General features: G+C 44.7%; 1 protein-coding gene across 3 annotated transcripts in view; it reads left to right on the top strand.

Annotated features, from left to right (window-relative positions):
• The window catches only part of LOC112267439 (seizure protein 6 homolog), a 127,296-nt gene that overhangs the window by 106,244 nt on the left and 6,471 nt on the right, over positions 1 to 14,581 (top strand). For all 3 annotated transcript variants that reach the window (XM_042297508.1, XM_042297507.1, XM_042297506.1), the window contains exons 6-12: positions 1,646 to 1,814; positions 2,844 to 3,010; positions 5,031 to 5,225; positions 5,448 to 5,586; positions 9,114 to 9,310; positions 10,066 to 10,260; positions 10,954 to 11,145. In XM_042297508.1, coding sequence (XP_042153442.1) covers positions 1,646 to 1,814; positions 2,844 to 3,010; positions 5,031 to 5,225; positions 5,448 to 5,586; positions 9,114 to 9,310; positions 10,066 to 10,260; positions 10,954 to 11,145 — 1,254 coding nt within the window. The remainder of the gene's footprint in view (positions 1 to 1,645; positions 1,815 to 2,843; positions 3,011 to 5,030; positions 5,226 to 5,447; positions 5,587 to 9,113; positions 9,311 to 10,065; positions 10,261 to 10,953; positions 11,146 to 14,581) is intronic.

Below are 14,581 nucleotides of genomic sequence, written 5' to 3'. Positions count from 1 at the left end.
GTTGTTGAACATATTAATAGACAAAAACACTCTTCCCCTCTCAATCCTTATCACAGTCTTTCAAAATGAATTTACATTCCCTGTGATTTGTCCTGTAACTATTCCTACCAGAGCATCAACACAGTTCTTCCCTTTGCAACAAGTGAGGCGTATAAGTACATAAACACGTTGTCCTCGCTGGAGAAATTAATTCCACTAGAATGATCTCACACTTACTCAGCTTGGTGTTGCTCAAAAGTTCATTGGGGTTTATTAATCATTGATTTGGGCCTTAATGGTGTGAGCTGCAGTGTATGTTGTACTGGGGTGGTGAATGTTAAACAGACAATCCTATTCAGTCAGACCTCTCCTAGGAAGTAAAGAACTAAACAAAACAAGCCACGAGAACTAGAGACTCCATCATATTTTCTCTTCCAGGAAGTTCACCTCTTGAGTCTACTTGTATTCATCTTGCATAACAAGCACAGATTCAGACAGGGTTCAATCCCCAGTGGAGGACAGTTCAGAAGCAGACAGTTTAGATGTAGGATCTCATTTTTCTGCTCAGATGAGCACCAGTGATGAATAGTGAGTGAATGTTTTAGCCCTAGTCAGATAAGATAAACATTTGGAACAGTGGGTCTCTCCATTGTTTTAACAGTGAATGGACAGCAGGGAGGCTCCCTCTGAGCGTTGGGCATCTTAAAGGCATAGTGTGTGTGTGTGTGTGTGTGTGTGTGTGTGTGTGTGTGTGTGTGTGTGTGTGTGTGTGTGTGTGTGTGTGTGTGTGTGTGTGTGTGTGTGTGTGTGTGTGTGTGTGTGTGTGTGCGTGCGTGCGTGCGTGCGTGCGTGCGTGCCTGCCTGCCTGCCTGCCTGCCCGCCCCAGACAGTGGTCCCACAGCATGGTGTCTGCAGGGTGTGATTACTGATGGCAGGGCAGAGTGCCACAGGGAAGGTTAGGGCTAAGGCTGCTGCTCTGCTTTAATTAAGCTTCGTGTCTACCTAGCTGACCTTCACCTCGTCTGTTGTGATACACTGATATCAATACCAGACCCACTCTCTCTTTTATTCCCTTTACACAAACTCAGAGATGGCTCTTACTCAACACCTCCACTCATTGTGTTCTCGTGGTTTATCTCTAACCATTGTTTCCCAAGGTATTATTTGTCGTTACACATTCTGTTTGACTGGGATTTTAAGCAAATGTTTTTCCCCAGACTAAAATACCTCTCTCTACTTCTTCTTCCTCCTCCAATTCCATCCTCCTTCTCTCCTCTCCTCCCATCTTCCTCCTTCTCTCCATCCTATCCTCCTTATCTCCTCCTCCTCCCATCCTCATTCTCTCCTCCTCCTCCCCATCTTCCTGCACTCCTCTCCTCCCATCCTCCCATCCTCCTTCTCTCCTCATCCTCCTCTCTCCTCCTCCTCCCCATCTTCCTTCACTCCTCTCCTCCTCCTTCTCTCCTCTCCTCCCATCTTCCTTCACTCCTCTTCTCCCATCCTTTCCTCCTTCTCTCCATCCCATCCTCATTCTCTCCTCCTCCTCCCATCTTCTTTCTCTCCTCCTCCCATCTTCTTTGTCTCCTCCCATGTTCTTTCTCTCCACTTCCCATCTTCTTTCTCTCCTTTCCTCCCATTCCTACTTCATTCTCCATGGGCATCCCAGCTGCTTGTGGTGGCATTGTCCGGAATGCCACGGTAGGACGCATTGTGTCACCCGGTTTCCCTAGCAACTACAGCAACAACCTGACATGCCATTGGCTGCTGGAGGCCCCAGAGGGACAGCGAGTGCACGTCCACTTTGAGAAGGTGGCCCTGGCAGAGGACGATGACAGGTGTGGTGTCAGTCAGGGGGTTTACTTCACTAGAGTGGTCAGTCAGACCTGGCTTCAAATAGTGTTAATTTTCTTCCAAATATTTTGACCTTGGGTGCCAGATGAGTGGGGTTTGCACTTAGAGGGCTATTCCATTGGTTGTATTGCACCAGGCTTAATCAATAAAGTACATACCTTTAAAATAAAGAAAATACTGTCTGAACCCAAGTCTGCTACAGTGTTCTGACCTTAGTGCTCTACTCCAGTATACTATCCAGTTCTAAGTGTTCACTTGAGTTTAATAATCATTCAACAAGCAGCCAACAGAGTCCTACTGCTGGCTCTGTGACAGTTGGACATGATTCTCACTGCAGGCTCATTGTTCTGTTGTCACACATGTCATATTACCAGTCCATTCCTCTGCTACACTTCGGGGCATCGCCTCATCATCTGAGATTGAGATTCAGTGGAACATCTGTGTCTCTGTGTCAGAATGCAAATCCAATTTTGAGAAAATGGTGAGAGAGGAAAGGAGAAAGAGAGAGAGAGAGAAATACTGAAATAATCGGATACATTTCACTTCAATCACCTTCCTACTTTGTTTTTTGACTGTCTATTCATGTTCCTTATTGGAGTCTTAATGCTCTATGATTGCATCTATAAGCTGTTGTGAATGTTTGTAAGGCAATATAACACTTCACAAGAAGGTGCTTCAAGTGAATGAATTGAATTGACAAGGACACACATATTTGAGTTAAGATAACGTTGTTTTTATGAGCGGTAGCAGCTGTGTCTGGTAACAATAACAAATATACTTTTAATCAGGTCAGTAGGCTAGCTGCTCAACTGTACTGGATGATATCATTGGCCATTTGTGCAGAACCGTCCAGCCCAATGCTTTAATACTGTATAATTTTCCTTCCTGTTGCGTCATCTCATTAGGGGCTTCCGTCCAGGTAGCTGAGTTAACTCTGAAAATGTGCCCACAATGCATATTACAAAGTCTTAGAAATCCAACCAGGTACTAATGTGTTTTAATTTCTCTTTCAGGCTTCTGATCAAAAATGGGAAGAACATTGACTCTCCTCCGATGTATGACTCATATGAGGTAGAGTACCTGCCCAACGAGGGCCTGGTGAGCACCTCCAGACCCCTCTTCATAGAGCTCACCACTGATGGAACAGGCACCTCCACCGGCATCGCCATCAGATACCAAGGTAGACACATCCCCGTGGGAGCTAACGCAACTCTTCAGGTCTCGGTTACACCTGACCCCACTTTGACCTTCTCCATCTCACAGAGACACTTCCAGGTCATGGCACCAATGTTTCTGACTTCACTTTAAACTGCGTCCGTGCACTCCCACGCACTTCCTCCACGACTGCCACGCAGAAGAAACACCATGTTGCGCAAAGACGCAAGAGAATGAACTTCATTGAGTTTGCAATATATAGATCAATGTTTTTTTCTGTGATCGAATCAACATTATATCAGCCCCAAAAGAAATCTAACTTTACAAGATTGAGTCTGTGATTTTGTTATAGACAGAGTTAGGGCGCAACGGAGTAAAATACTATTGGCGGGGTAGCCCACGAGTGGTCTTTCAGTCAACCACGTGTGAAAACGCTTTTCAGATCAGTTTAAGATCAGAGTTGCATGTGTGCACATTTGTAGATATTCTCTGCTAGTTATTGAGTTATCAGCCCAGTTATAGATAAGTATAGGTCAGCAATGGGGAGTTACTGACTAAGAGATTCCTGCAAGAGCACAAAACATGCCGGCTACATTTCAAGCTGGTTTTGAAAAGCTAGTCAGGTAAAACGCTTATGTCTTAATTAATTGAAGGGGCAGTGTTGTATTTTGAGACATGCAGATACATGTTGAGATATGCAAATAAACCAATAGGCAGAGGGGTAGTCTACAGTGTCTAGTTCTCTGTACGGTAATAATTGTATATTGTATTTTGTAAAGTGGTTTCTTGCATCATACAACACAATACAATGCAATTTACAGTCACCTATTTGGCCCATGGTGTTACAGACCAAGTCGAATCATTAATTAATGTCAAGCCCTTCATAATGTAAAACCGTTTTTAAAAGTCTCATGCAATGTAGGTCTGCATTGAACACATATCTTCTTCTTCTACTTCTTCTACTTCTACTGTAGGCTATATCATAGAAATCAAAAGCTATTTCCATGTGAAAATGTTATGGGATTTGCTCCATTGGTTTTGTTGGTAGTCCAACAAAACTTATGCTCAATTAGCCACAATAGCCTATTGGCAACTGTCTAAAACTGTAAGGGTACAGCCTCAGTGTTCACTGTAAACTCACGCCGGAAGTTGGACAAAATTCTCCCAACATTCAAGTTTCCGCTCACAAGACCTCAGATTTGCTCAGTGCCCCCCAAAATGAGAAGGAACAGTGGTTAGAACATAGGTTCCCTGTGTGCCACAAGACCAGGCATGGGGATCTAACACAAGTCTTCAGGTCTCTGGAAAGTGTACTCAAGGGCACTCAAACTTCCCTCACACACTCCAGCAATGTAAAATGAGTGGAGCTAAAACCTGTTGTTTATGAAACGCATAATGCCCTGCAGACTAGTATAACCAAAAGACACTGCCTCATGCCCTCTCCTCATCTTTCCCTCCTCTAAAGAATTGGAATGGAAAGAAGTCAAACATAAGAATCAATTAAAGTCCTCTGCTCTCACTAGTTTAGCTACGAACTCTCAAATGCTTTATTGTTCTCCATGCTCATGCCCAGTCATCCTCTCTACGTGTGGCAACTCATTCTTATAGGTGCCTTTTCAAAGGGCTGTTCAGAGCTTGGAGTCAGAGCCACATCACAGGTCCTGGAGTCATTATCCAATCAGATCAATTTAATCTGATTAGGGCTTCAATTTACTGTAGCAAATGGGATTACGCTGTGAGAGAGCAGCGCTGCTTATTCTAATGGACCGTGTGTGGGTTGTCTTCAACAGCATTACCCTCATCAATCTGACACAGGGTGGAACTGATTTAATAGTGCTCCCCTCACCCTGATTTGAACCATTACATGTCAGTCAGTGGGTTGACGCAACAGACCTCCAATAAAATTAACCTCTGGGTCTGCTCCGTCCCTGATAGGAGACGAGCTAACAGGCAAAGTCAATGGCCCACTGCATGGCAGACATGGGGCTCAGTGTCACAGTCTGGCCTTTTTTCTGTGACTGATCCACATATCCTCTCCTTCATAGCGTTTGCAGTGGGCCACTGCTATGAGCCGTTCGTCAAGTACGGTAACTTCACCAGTAATGACAGCACGTGGGCAGTGGGGACCGTGGTAGAGTTCACCTGTGACCCTGGCTACACCCTGGAGCAGGGCTCTGTCATCATTGAGTGCATGGACCACAACAACCCCCAGTGGAACGAGACTGAGCCTGCCTGCAGAGGTATGCTGTGTGTTTTTGTTCTATGTAGGAAATGAGCTGTATGATATTGTTGAACAGAGTATTTTTGCTTAATCTGTGTGTGTGTGTGTGTGTGTGTGTGTGTGTGTGTGTGTGTGTGTGTGTGTGTGTGTGTGTGTGTGTGTGTGTGTGTGTGTGTGTGTGTGTGTGTGTGTGTGTGTGTGTGTGTGTGTGTGTGTGTGTGTGTGTGTGTGTGTGTTACAGCTGTATGCAGTGGAGAGATGACTGACTCTGCTGGAGTGGTCCTGTCTCCTAACTGGCCAGAGGCCTACGATAGCGGCCAGGACTGCATCTGGGGGATTCACGTGGAGGAGGACAGGAGGATTATGCTAGACATCCAAGTGTACGTATCTTAACTATCTCTTACGTTCTTCACTACAGATTCTCCTGAACATAAGATATAACAAAGCATATATCAAAAAGGGTTCCCCCTAAAAGGGGGAACCCTTTTAGTAACGTCCTGGCGTTCCCCTCCCCATAGCAGTTCAAGTGGAGGACGCCCCACCACAGAGTAGCTCTAACCTTTCTAAGAATCTTCACCCGCGCATGAGCTCTGCAGCACGTCTCTGCACTCAGATCATTAGGAGAAGCTTTACAGCTGATGTACAAACACAGGCCTGACTTCAAACAGAAACTGCCAGTGCAAAGAACTACCCCATTGTGACTGGTTAAACAAATGAAAGAGAAAAGGGCTAAAGATAAAATAATATCTTGCTCTTGGATGGGACACATAAGTACCAGCAGACAAAGGTTAATTACCAACTGGAGCGGAAACTAATTATTTAACGGGGTTCGGACAGAGGTGGTGTGTGTTCTGCTGAATCAGATAGGTTGACTTGAGCAGAGCAGGGGAGAGGAGTGAGTGTTTTCCGTGATAGTGATGTCAGGTGAAGGCTGGGAACAGAAGACCCTGCTGTGTCAGACCCTGATAGATTAACCATGCGTACAATCATTTGGCTTCCTTAATTAACAACTGGCTCATTTGCATATGTTGTCTCTCTTGCTCTTCTCTCTCTCTTCGGAACGCCTCAGCTGTGGTTGTACATTCTGAAGCATTGTAATAAATGGCATCCCCCATGTTTGGTACAAGAAGCTGTCAACATCATTAATTTCCTATTCATATAGAGGGGAAGCGATTTGGGCAGATATGACTTTCAGGGACAACGGTGAAGCGCGTTCAGCTCAACCTCGGAGCGTTGATGAGAATTCAGCTTGAGTGTGCATGTGAGTGAGACAGAGAGATCATCTACAGGATTTCCACGCCATTTCCTTCAGTTTTGATGTGAACATCAATATCAGCATATGCTGAACTAGGAGAAATATGAGAACCTTACATCTGAAATCGCAGTTTAAAGGCATCACTCAAACCACTGTTATCCTTCACTACATCCTCAGGGATCCTCTGATCATAGCGATGAAACCAGTGCTGCACAAGGAGTGATAATCTGAACACACAGACTCTCGTGCCATGAACTCGCATGTTCCATGTCTGATGCCTCCCTTCTGGCCCACTAGTCACGCCAGTGTTCTGGAACACAATTGCACGGTGTGCCTTCCTAAAGCTCGTTACCAGGGTTTAGGAACACTTTACCACGGTAATGAGAACACTCTCATTCCTCTATAATCATTCATCACCGCCCAGCGTCCTGTTCACCACTCCCATAATCACACAGGACCAGGGGCCCTAATGACGGCTGGGACACTCATTCAAGGGCCCTTCTAATGACGACTGGTTCACCCCAACCAACCAGGAGGGCGAGCTAGGTGCCTGTTAAGGGCTCAGGTGCAGGAGGAGGGGCTGTGAACGAAATGCAGGTGTGGAGGATGGTACACCTGGGGTGTAGTTCAGCAGCCTAAGTTCAGATGCTCCAAATGTTGACGAAGTGCTCCAACGCCTAAATAGTGTTTAGGAGTGTATGGGAATGGGATTTAGCTGTGTCTCTGCCTTGATGATTATCAGAAATACACAAACCCCATGCATATGACTTTTGGCAGTTCTAGTTCAGGTAAATAATTTGTACACATGCATGCATACATTCACGTACATACCAATATACACATGCTGTATATACCACCCCAGTAGTCCTATGGCGTTAATAAGGGAGGAAATAGTTTGCAAGTCAAATATGATGTGAAAGACAGACAGTGATTTTGGTAGTTTCCATTTTGGCTTCCATTATAGTGTACTTTGCCTTTGGTGAGAATTTAGTGAGAAGAGCGACAGGATATTTCATGCATTGATGCATCAAATATTAGTTATAGCACTTATACCTTGATTGGTTTGTCTCCCAGGGCTGGAAGTTGGCAGGAGAACTCATTGACTTATTTCATCACTAGTGTCACTAATAACTGTTTTGACTCTGAGCCTGCTTGTCTGGATATGTTAGCCTAGTTGAGGCGGAGTGAAGGGCAGTGGATCTGGATCCCTGTCCAGTCAAGATCTCACAAGCCAGAGAGGAGTGGATTAGAAATGGGATATTCCATCAGAACATTCATTCAGGTTAGTCTGTGGGAATTAAGAGGTGCAGGGGTGAGATGAAAGGAGAAGATTCTAATGATCATTGAGCAGCCATCATGACTCACAAATGACTGCGTTTAATCGAATTGTGATTTGTATTGAGGGGTATTAATTTTGCTCAAACTAGCTAGAAACGGGCAGGTGGTATTTATATTTGACTTGTCCTGGACATGAATGTCAAGTTCTCTCAGAGGTGGAGAATAGAGAATGCCATTGCAGATGAGGAGTTGTCTGAGATAATGCATTCTGAAGGAACATGGTGGCAGGCAGCTGGGCCTGTGGGCTGAGTCAATCTGAGCCTGTGTTTAAATTACACTAAATCAAATCACTGCCACACAATAGAAAGCATGATTAATTTTCGCTGCAGATACGGCAGCACAGCTATGCAAAGGCTTGTTTAACTTCATCACAACAAATTTAATGCAAGCTGATACAATTTCTCAATCTGTCCCGCTCTGTTGAGGTGAGATGCATTTTCAGGTGTCAATTAATTACTGCAGGTTTAAGCATTTTCTTGAAGGATAATACAGATGCATCAGCAGAAAATACCCACTGGGCACACAATGGTTGAATCAATGTTGTTTCTACATCATTTCAATGAAATTAAGTTGAACCAAAGTGGAATAGATGTTGAATTCAAGTCTGTGCCCAGTGGGTAGGCTAAGCTGTCCTGACATTTAATTAGTCTGATACACCTGATCTTTGCCAAGTCGTATGTGCATCATATCTTTAATGTCTTGATTCTTAACTCAGTTTACAGAGTGCAAACAGGTCGATGAGATTGAGACATTTTTACACTCTCTCTGTTATTCATGTCATACAATACACTACTGATACACGACTGTATTACAGAACCAAATCTCTTTATCGTTCAAATCTTTCCGTTTTTTCTTCTTCTGTTAGGCTCCAAAGTGATTAATAGTTCAATTGCTTGCATTGTAATGAGTTTTATCAGGAGCCACTTGTGATTAATTTGAGACAGGAAAGAGTAACAGGTCACTTCCCGATTCTGGCGGAGTGTGATTTCCTCCCTACTTTACACCCTGTCCTGGTTCTTAAGCAGAGGGCTCTGTCTCAGGTGACACATTTAAAACAGTGATAAATTACCACATGGTTTTGTCACTTTCTTTTCAGTAGAGCTGTGGTGCTCCAAAGTAAATGGAACATTTAAACGGAACGTCTCAAAGCAACAAACGTATTTTAGTGAGGATGCTTTCACGTTTTTAAAACAGATACAGAAAACAATGACAAAGAAAGTATATGACAAATGAGCTAGTAATGTGAGGGTGTGCATGAAAACCAATTCATTGTGCACGGTGAATATATATTTTTCTTCTGTCTTTGTGCTCCAGCCTCAACATAGGGAAGAACGATCTGCTGACGTTCTATGATGGAGATGACCTAACTGCTACGGTGCTGGGTCAGTACGGTGGCTCACGGCCTCACTTCAAACTCTACACCTCCATGGCCGACGTCACCATCCAGTTCCAGTCTGACCCGGCCACCAACATCTACGGCTACGGCAACGGCTTTGTGGTGCACTTCTTCGGTAAGACTGCGGAGTGAGTTAGGAGAGAGTGTGAACAGAATTAAAGAGTTAAAGAGACAGAAGGGCAGTGAAGAGGGGAGATGAGTAAGGAGGAGGAGAGTTCTAGAGGGTTCAGGAGGAGGAGACTCTCTTAAACATAAAAAGGAAGGGGCCCCCTTCCATCAGCACGGTCGTCACGACACCGGAGCGGAGCCAACCCATAAAGCAGACATCTGATAAGACGTAATGAATTCCATGTAGAGAGAGGGAGAAAGAGGAGGCAGCAGAATACTGATGACTGGGAGAGAGAAGAGTGAGTGAAAGAGAGAAGCGAGAGAGGGACAAAGGGAAGGCAGAGAGAGAGAGAGAAAAGGCAGAGAGAGAGAGAGATTTATAGTCTGTTCATGCCTCTGACAGAGATGGAAAGCAAGGCCCAGCCAAGTGGTGCAGCTGTCTGGTATTGTGCCCGTCAGAGACCCAAACACAATTACTGCGTGTGTTTGTCCACATTAGCCTCGTCTGCAGGGTGCCCTGCCCTCTCTGGCTTCTGCTGTGGCTAGAAATGGCCCCGCCAGGCTGCCTGGCAGACAGACATCCTATTGCATGGCACTTGTCACACTAGATTGAAATTCCTACAAAATGGATGTCCTCTATTGTGTTTGTCCTGAGGTTCATTCATTTGAATGCAAAACCACACCACTCAAGCTCTGTGTGCTCTGTGAAGTCAGTGCCTTATTCTCTGGCTTCCTTTCTCTCTCCCTCGTTCATGGATACAGAGGTGCCTCGTAACGACACGTGTCCAGAGCTCCCAGAGATCACCAACGGCTGGAAGAGCACCTCCCACCCTGAGCTGGTCCATGGCACGGTGGTCACCTACCAGTGCTACCCAGGTTTCCAGCTGGTGGGTACAGAGCTGCTCATGTGCCAGTGGGACCTGACCTGGAGTGGAGACCTGCCCAGCTGTGAGAGAGGTGACTACCACACACACACACACCCGCATACACTGGCACACAGAAGGTGCATTTTAGGTGTGAGAAGCAGTTTCAGTTAAGGACAGGCTAAAGCAGAGGCTGATGGGTAAAAGCATTCACTGCTTTTCTGACAACACAACCCTTTTTCTGTATAGACCAACGTATCAATGAAGTGAGTAGGCTTTGTGTTCCAGCTCCTCCACACATTACTCCTGTTCTATCCAGACGACCTGGATGCTGCGGAGTAGAGACAGGATAGTGTGACAAAGTCCTTGGTCTTGGTCACTTCCCACACAGTGACAGGCACGGCATCACTGACCGGTAACAAGAGACTCATTTGGACGTCTGTCACGTGAACATTATTACCATACTGACCCTTATCCTACTAGACCCAGGATTGGGTTCATGGTTTGATGTTGTGTGGGACTGAGACACAGAGATAATCTCTTATTTTCCAGCTCGGTGGGTTTGTGTCTGCAGGCTTTAATTAGAAAAAGGCCCAGGCACCACTCTGGCCCCATTGGTTAACCACAAATAAGCATTGACAACTGCTAATGATTTTAAAAAAAATAACTAATTGTATTCCCTGCACATGAGTAAAACTCAGTTTTTTTCTGTGTGTGTGTGTGTGTGTGTGTGTGTCTGTGTCTGTGTATGTGTATGTGTCTGTGTCTGTGTCTGTGTGTGTGTCAGTGCTGTCGTGTACAGACCCAGGTACTGTGGAGCACAGTCGCAGGGTGATGTCCAGCCCGCGTTTCACTGTAGGCTCCACCATCCAATACATCTGTAACAAGGGCTACACCCTCTCTGGAAACAGCCTGCTCTCCTGCTACAACCATGGCTCCTCCGGACCTAAATGGAGCGAGAGGCTACCCAAATGTGACTGTACGTACCCCCTGGGCTTCAGCCTGCTAAAACATCTCCATCATACACACTTCCCAGCAAGCACATGTTTCCTTGGACATTGTGGGTATATTCGTTTTTGGTTTCCCATTGGTTCTGGGAACAAAGCTGGTAAAACTGAATTTTTTTTAAAGTTCTGAGAACGGAAGTGAAAATTTCACCTGTCCTGGGAACATACATTTTTATGTTGCAGGGAGGTTCTAAGAACGTTTTGCTACATTTCCCTGAATGTTTTCCTTGAAGATTTATTTCTGTTCTGAGAACAGAAATTATAGGTTATTTGAAGGTAATTTAACAACATTATGAGAATAGATTTCAATAAGACGTTTAATAACACAACTGGCTTAGTTTGGGTTAACCGTTTAACTCCAAGAAGATATAGGATTTGTTTAGGGAGTGATTGTTATTTATAATAAGGGTTACATAGAGAAGATCTGACTTCTCTGTATTGAAAATGGATGACCCTCCCTTCGGCAAAATATATTTGACCTAAACCCTCACTGAACTCTTGAAAAAACAAAACAAGTGACCCTCTTCTACAACCAAAATAATAATGAAAACAAAGTGTATAGCAGAGGACTGTCTACTGTTTACCCTCACTTCCTGGACTGAGCAAAGCCTTAGATGTGCAGTTTTACAAACTGTTCTTCATCCTGTAAACAGTAGAAGGCAACGCAGACATTTTGATAACGCACAGGGATGCGGGCTAAAAGGTCATGGGTTCGCAGACCACCATGGACAAGAGTAGGGTTAGAAAGATCTTATATATAGTAAAACCATTGCATGAGTCTATCATTTGCAGGTCTGAGAAAAAAATGGCCTTTTATAAACATGTCTTGCAATTCTATGTAATTTTACCCATTAGCGGAATATTTTTTTAATACCACACAAATTACCGAAATTATAGGCTAAGAATGGACAGAGAAATAGGGCTATGTGTTCACCTTATCATATTTCTCCAATGCCAAATCAGTGTGTCTTGTTTGCAAATAATAGGCTACTTTCATAATTTAGGCCTACCATTCCACCCCAGACAGAGTAGACCTACCATTCCACCCCAGACAGAGTAGACCTACCATTCCACCCCAGACAGAGTAGACCTACCATTCCACCCCAGACAGAGTAGACCTACCATTCCACCCAGACAGACCATTCCACCCCAGACAGAGTAGACCTACCATTCCACCCCAGACAGAGTAGACCTACCATTCCACCCCAGACAAAGTAGTCCTACCATTAGTCCTACCATTCCACCCCAGACAGAGTAGACCTACCATTCCACCCCAGACAGAGTAGACCTACCATTCCACCCCAGACAAAGTAGTCCTACCATTCCACCCCAGACAGAGTAGACCTACCATTCCACCCCAGACAGAGTAGACCTACCATTCCACCCCAGACAGACAGAGACCTACCATAGTCCTACCATTTCACCCCAGAAAGAGACCTACCATTAGACCTACCATTCCACCCCAGACAGAGTAGACCTACCATTCCACCCCAGACAGAGTAGACCTACCATTCCACCCCAGACAGAGTAGACCATTCCACCCCCATTCCACCCCAGACAGAGTAGTCCATTCCACCCCAGACAGAGTAGACCTACCATTTCACCCCAGACAGAGTAGACCTACCATTCCACCCCAGACAGAGTAGACCTCCACCATTCCACCCCAGACAGAGTAGACCTACCATTCCACCCCAGACAGAGTAGACCTACCATTCCACCCCAGACAGAGTAGACCTACCATTCCACCCCAGACAGAGTAGACCTACCATTCCACCCCAGACAGAGTAGACCTACCATTCCACCCCAGACAGAGACCTACCATAGACCTACCATTCCACCCCAGACAGAGTAGACCTACCATTCCACCCCAGACAGAGTAGACCTACCATTCCACCCCAGACAGAGTAGACCTACCATTCCACCCCAGACAGAGTAGTCCTACCATTTCACCCCAGACAGAGTAGACCTACCATTCCACCCCAGACAGAGTAGACCTACCATTCCACCCCAGACAGAGTAGACCTGCCGACGCAGAAAAATGTACGCTTTAACTGCTGGCTACTTGTCTTCCATGGCTTAACCCAACGAGAGAAGGTCACAAGTGTTTCCTTAAAAGCTGTCTGGGTTTAAACATATTCTATTGTACAGAAAGTGAATAGCTTAATCAATTGATAGTGACAGAATTAGATTACTTCCCAAGCAAAGTATAGTCTTTCCTGGGTATTTTGCAGCTTGTTTCGAGCATAAAGCATTGCTGACCAAAGCGCTGTTATAGAGACTTTATATAATCAGATCCCTTTTATTTTCTTCAAAATCTTCAACTAACAAGGGGTGGGCCTATGCTTTTTTGCAATTTTCTTTAATAAAAATGTAGGCCTGTGGCATACCCTCTCAGTCTTGGTTTTAATTTAACAGCCCTTCACTGACACGGAGGTAGGCTACTTAAAGAGTGCATGGTAGGTGGAGGAATTGACCAACACGAAATAGCATAATTGTCTGTCAAAGAAATAGGCTTCAACACAAAGCCCTCCTGTTGTTAGTGAAGTCTAATTAAAATGAGCTTTCCATTTCTGATTGATTGTGCCACGGGTACTGCTTCAAGTTTCAGCACCACACCCTCTGTCCTTCGCGCTCTGCTTCTCAAACTGAACAGAACATAGGCTATAGGCTAGTCTGTGCGCAAGATAGTGCATTTTTTTTGACTAAGCCTAATCAGAAGAAGCCTTCGTCTCTCCTGAACTGTCACCATAGCCCTACACAACACAAAACGTTTTTTGATCAGCAAGAGCAGAGCAGGGCTCAGGGGTGGAACATCCATTGTAGTGTGTAATGCAGCCTGTTTTATTTACACCGTCCCAGCAGCTATCTTAGAAATATAACTTTGCTCTGTGCTTCTCCAAACATGCACTTCGTAGCCTATAGGCTATGGATCATTTGATTGAGACCACACTAAATAGCCTATAGGCAATATGGAGCAAAGTAGTGCGACACAAACAACAACACAGAGTTACACATGGAATAAACAAACGTACAGTCAACAACACCATATATAGCCTAATAAGCAGCTAATTCTACAACAATGAGACATATTGAAATTTCATCAATTACAAATTACATGACCCTTCCCTGGACTAGATTTAAAAAATACTAAACCCTCCCCTTGAGTGAAATTGAAAAAACATGACCCTCCCCCATTTCCCTCCAGGTAACCATTCTGTACATTTTGATCAGTCCCTTAGGCATTAATCATGAAAGCACATGTATTTTTTTATTGTGGCACGGTGTTGTTCAGATTTGAACCTATGATCTTCTGTTCTCAATCCATGGAATTAGTCCACTATGTCACTAGGATGGAGCTAGCATGTCATGTTTTTTTAAAACTCATACAAAGCTGTTCATTTTAGATTA

Source organism: Oncorhynchus tshawytscha, linkage group LG14 (assembly GCF_018296145.1).
Source record: "Oncorhynchus tshawytscha isolate Ot180627B linkage group LG14, Otsh_v2.0, whole genome shotgun sequence".
Taxonomy (NCBI): domain Eukaryota; kingdom Metazoa; phylum Chordata; class Actinopteri; order Salmoniformes; family Salmonidae; genus Oncorhynchus; species Oncorhynchus tshawytscha.
The sequence above is the reverse complement of the archived record's forward strand: the minus strand, read 5'-3'. Positions and strand labels throughout refer to the sequence as shown.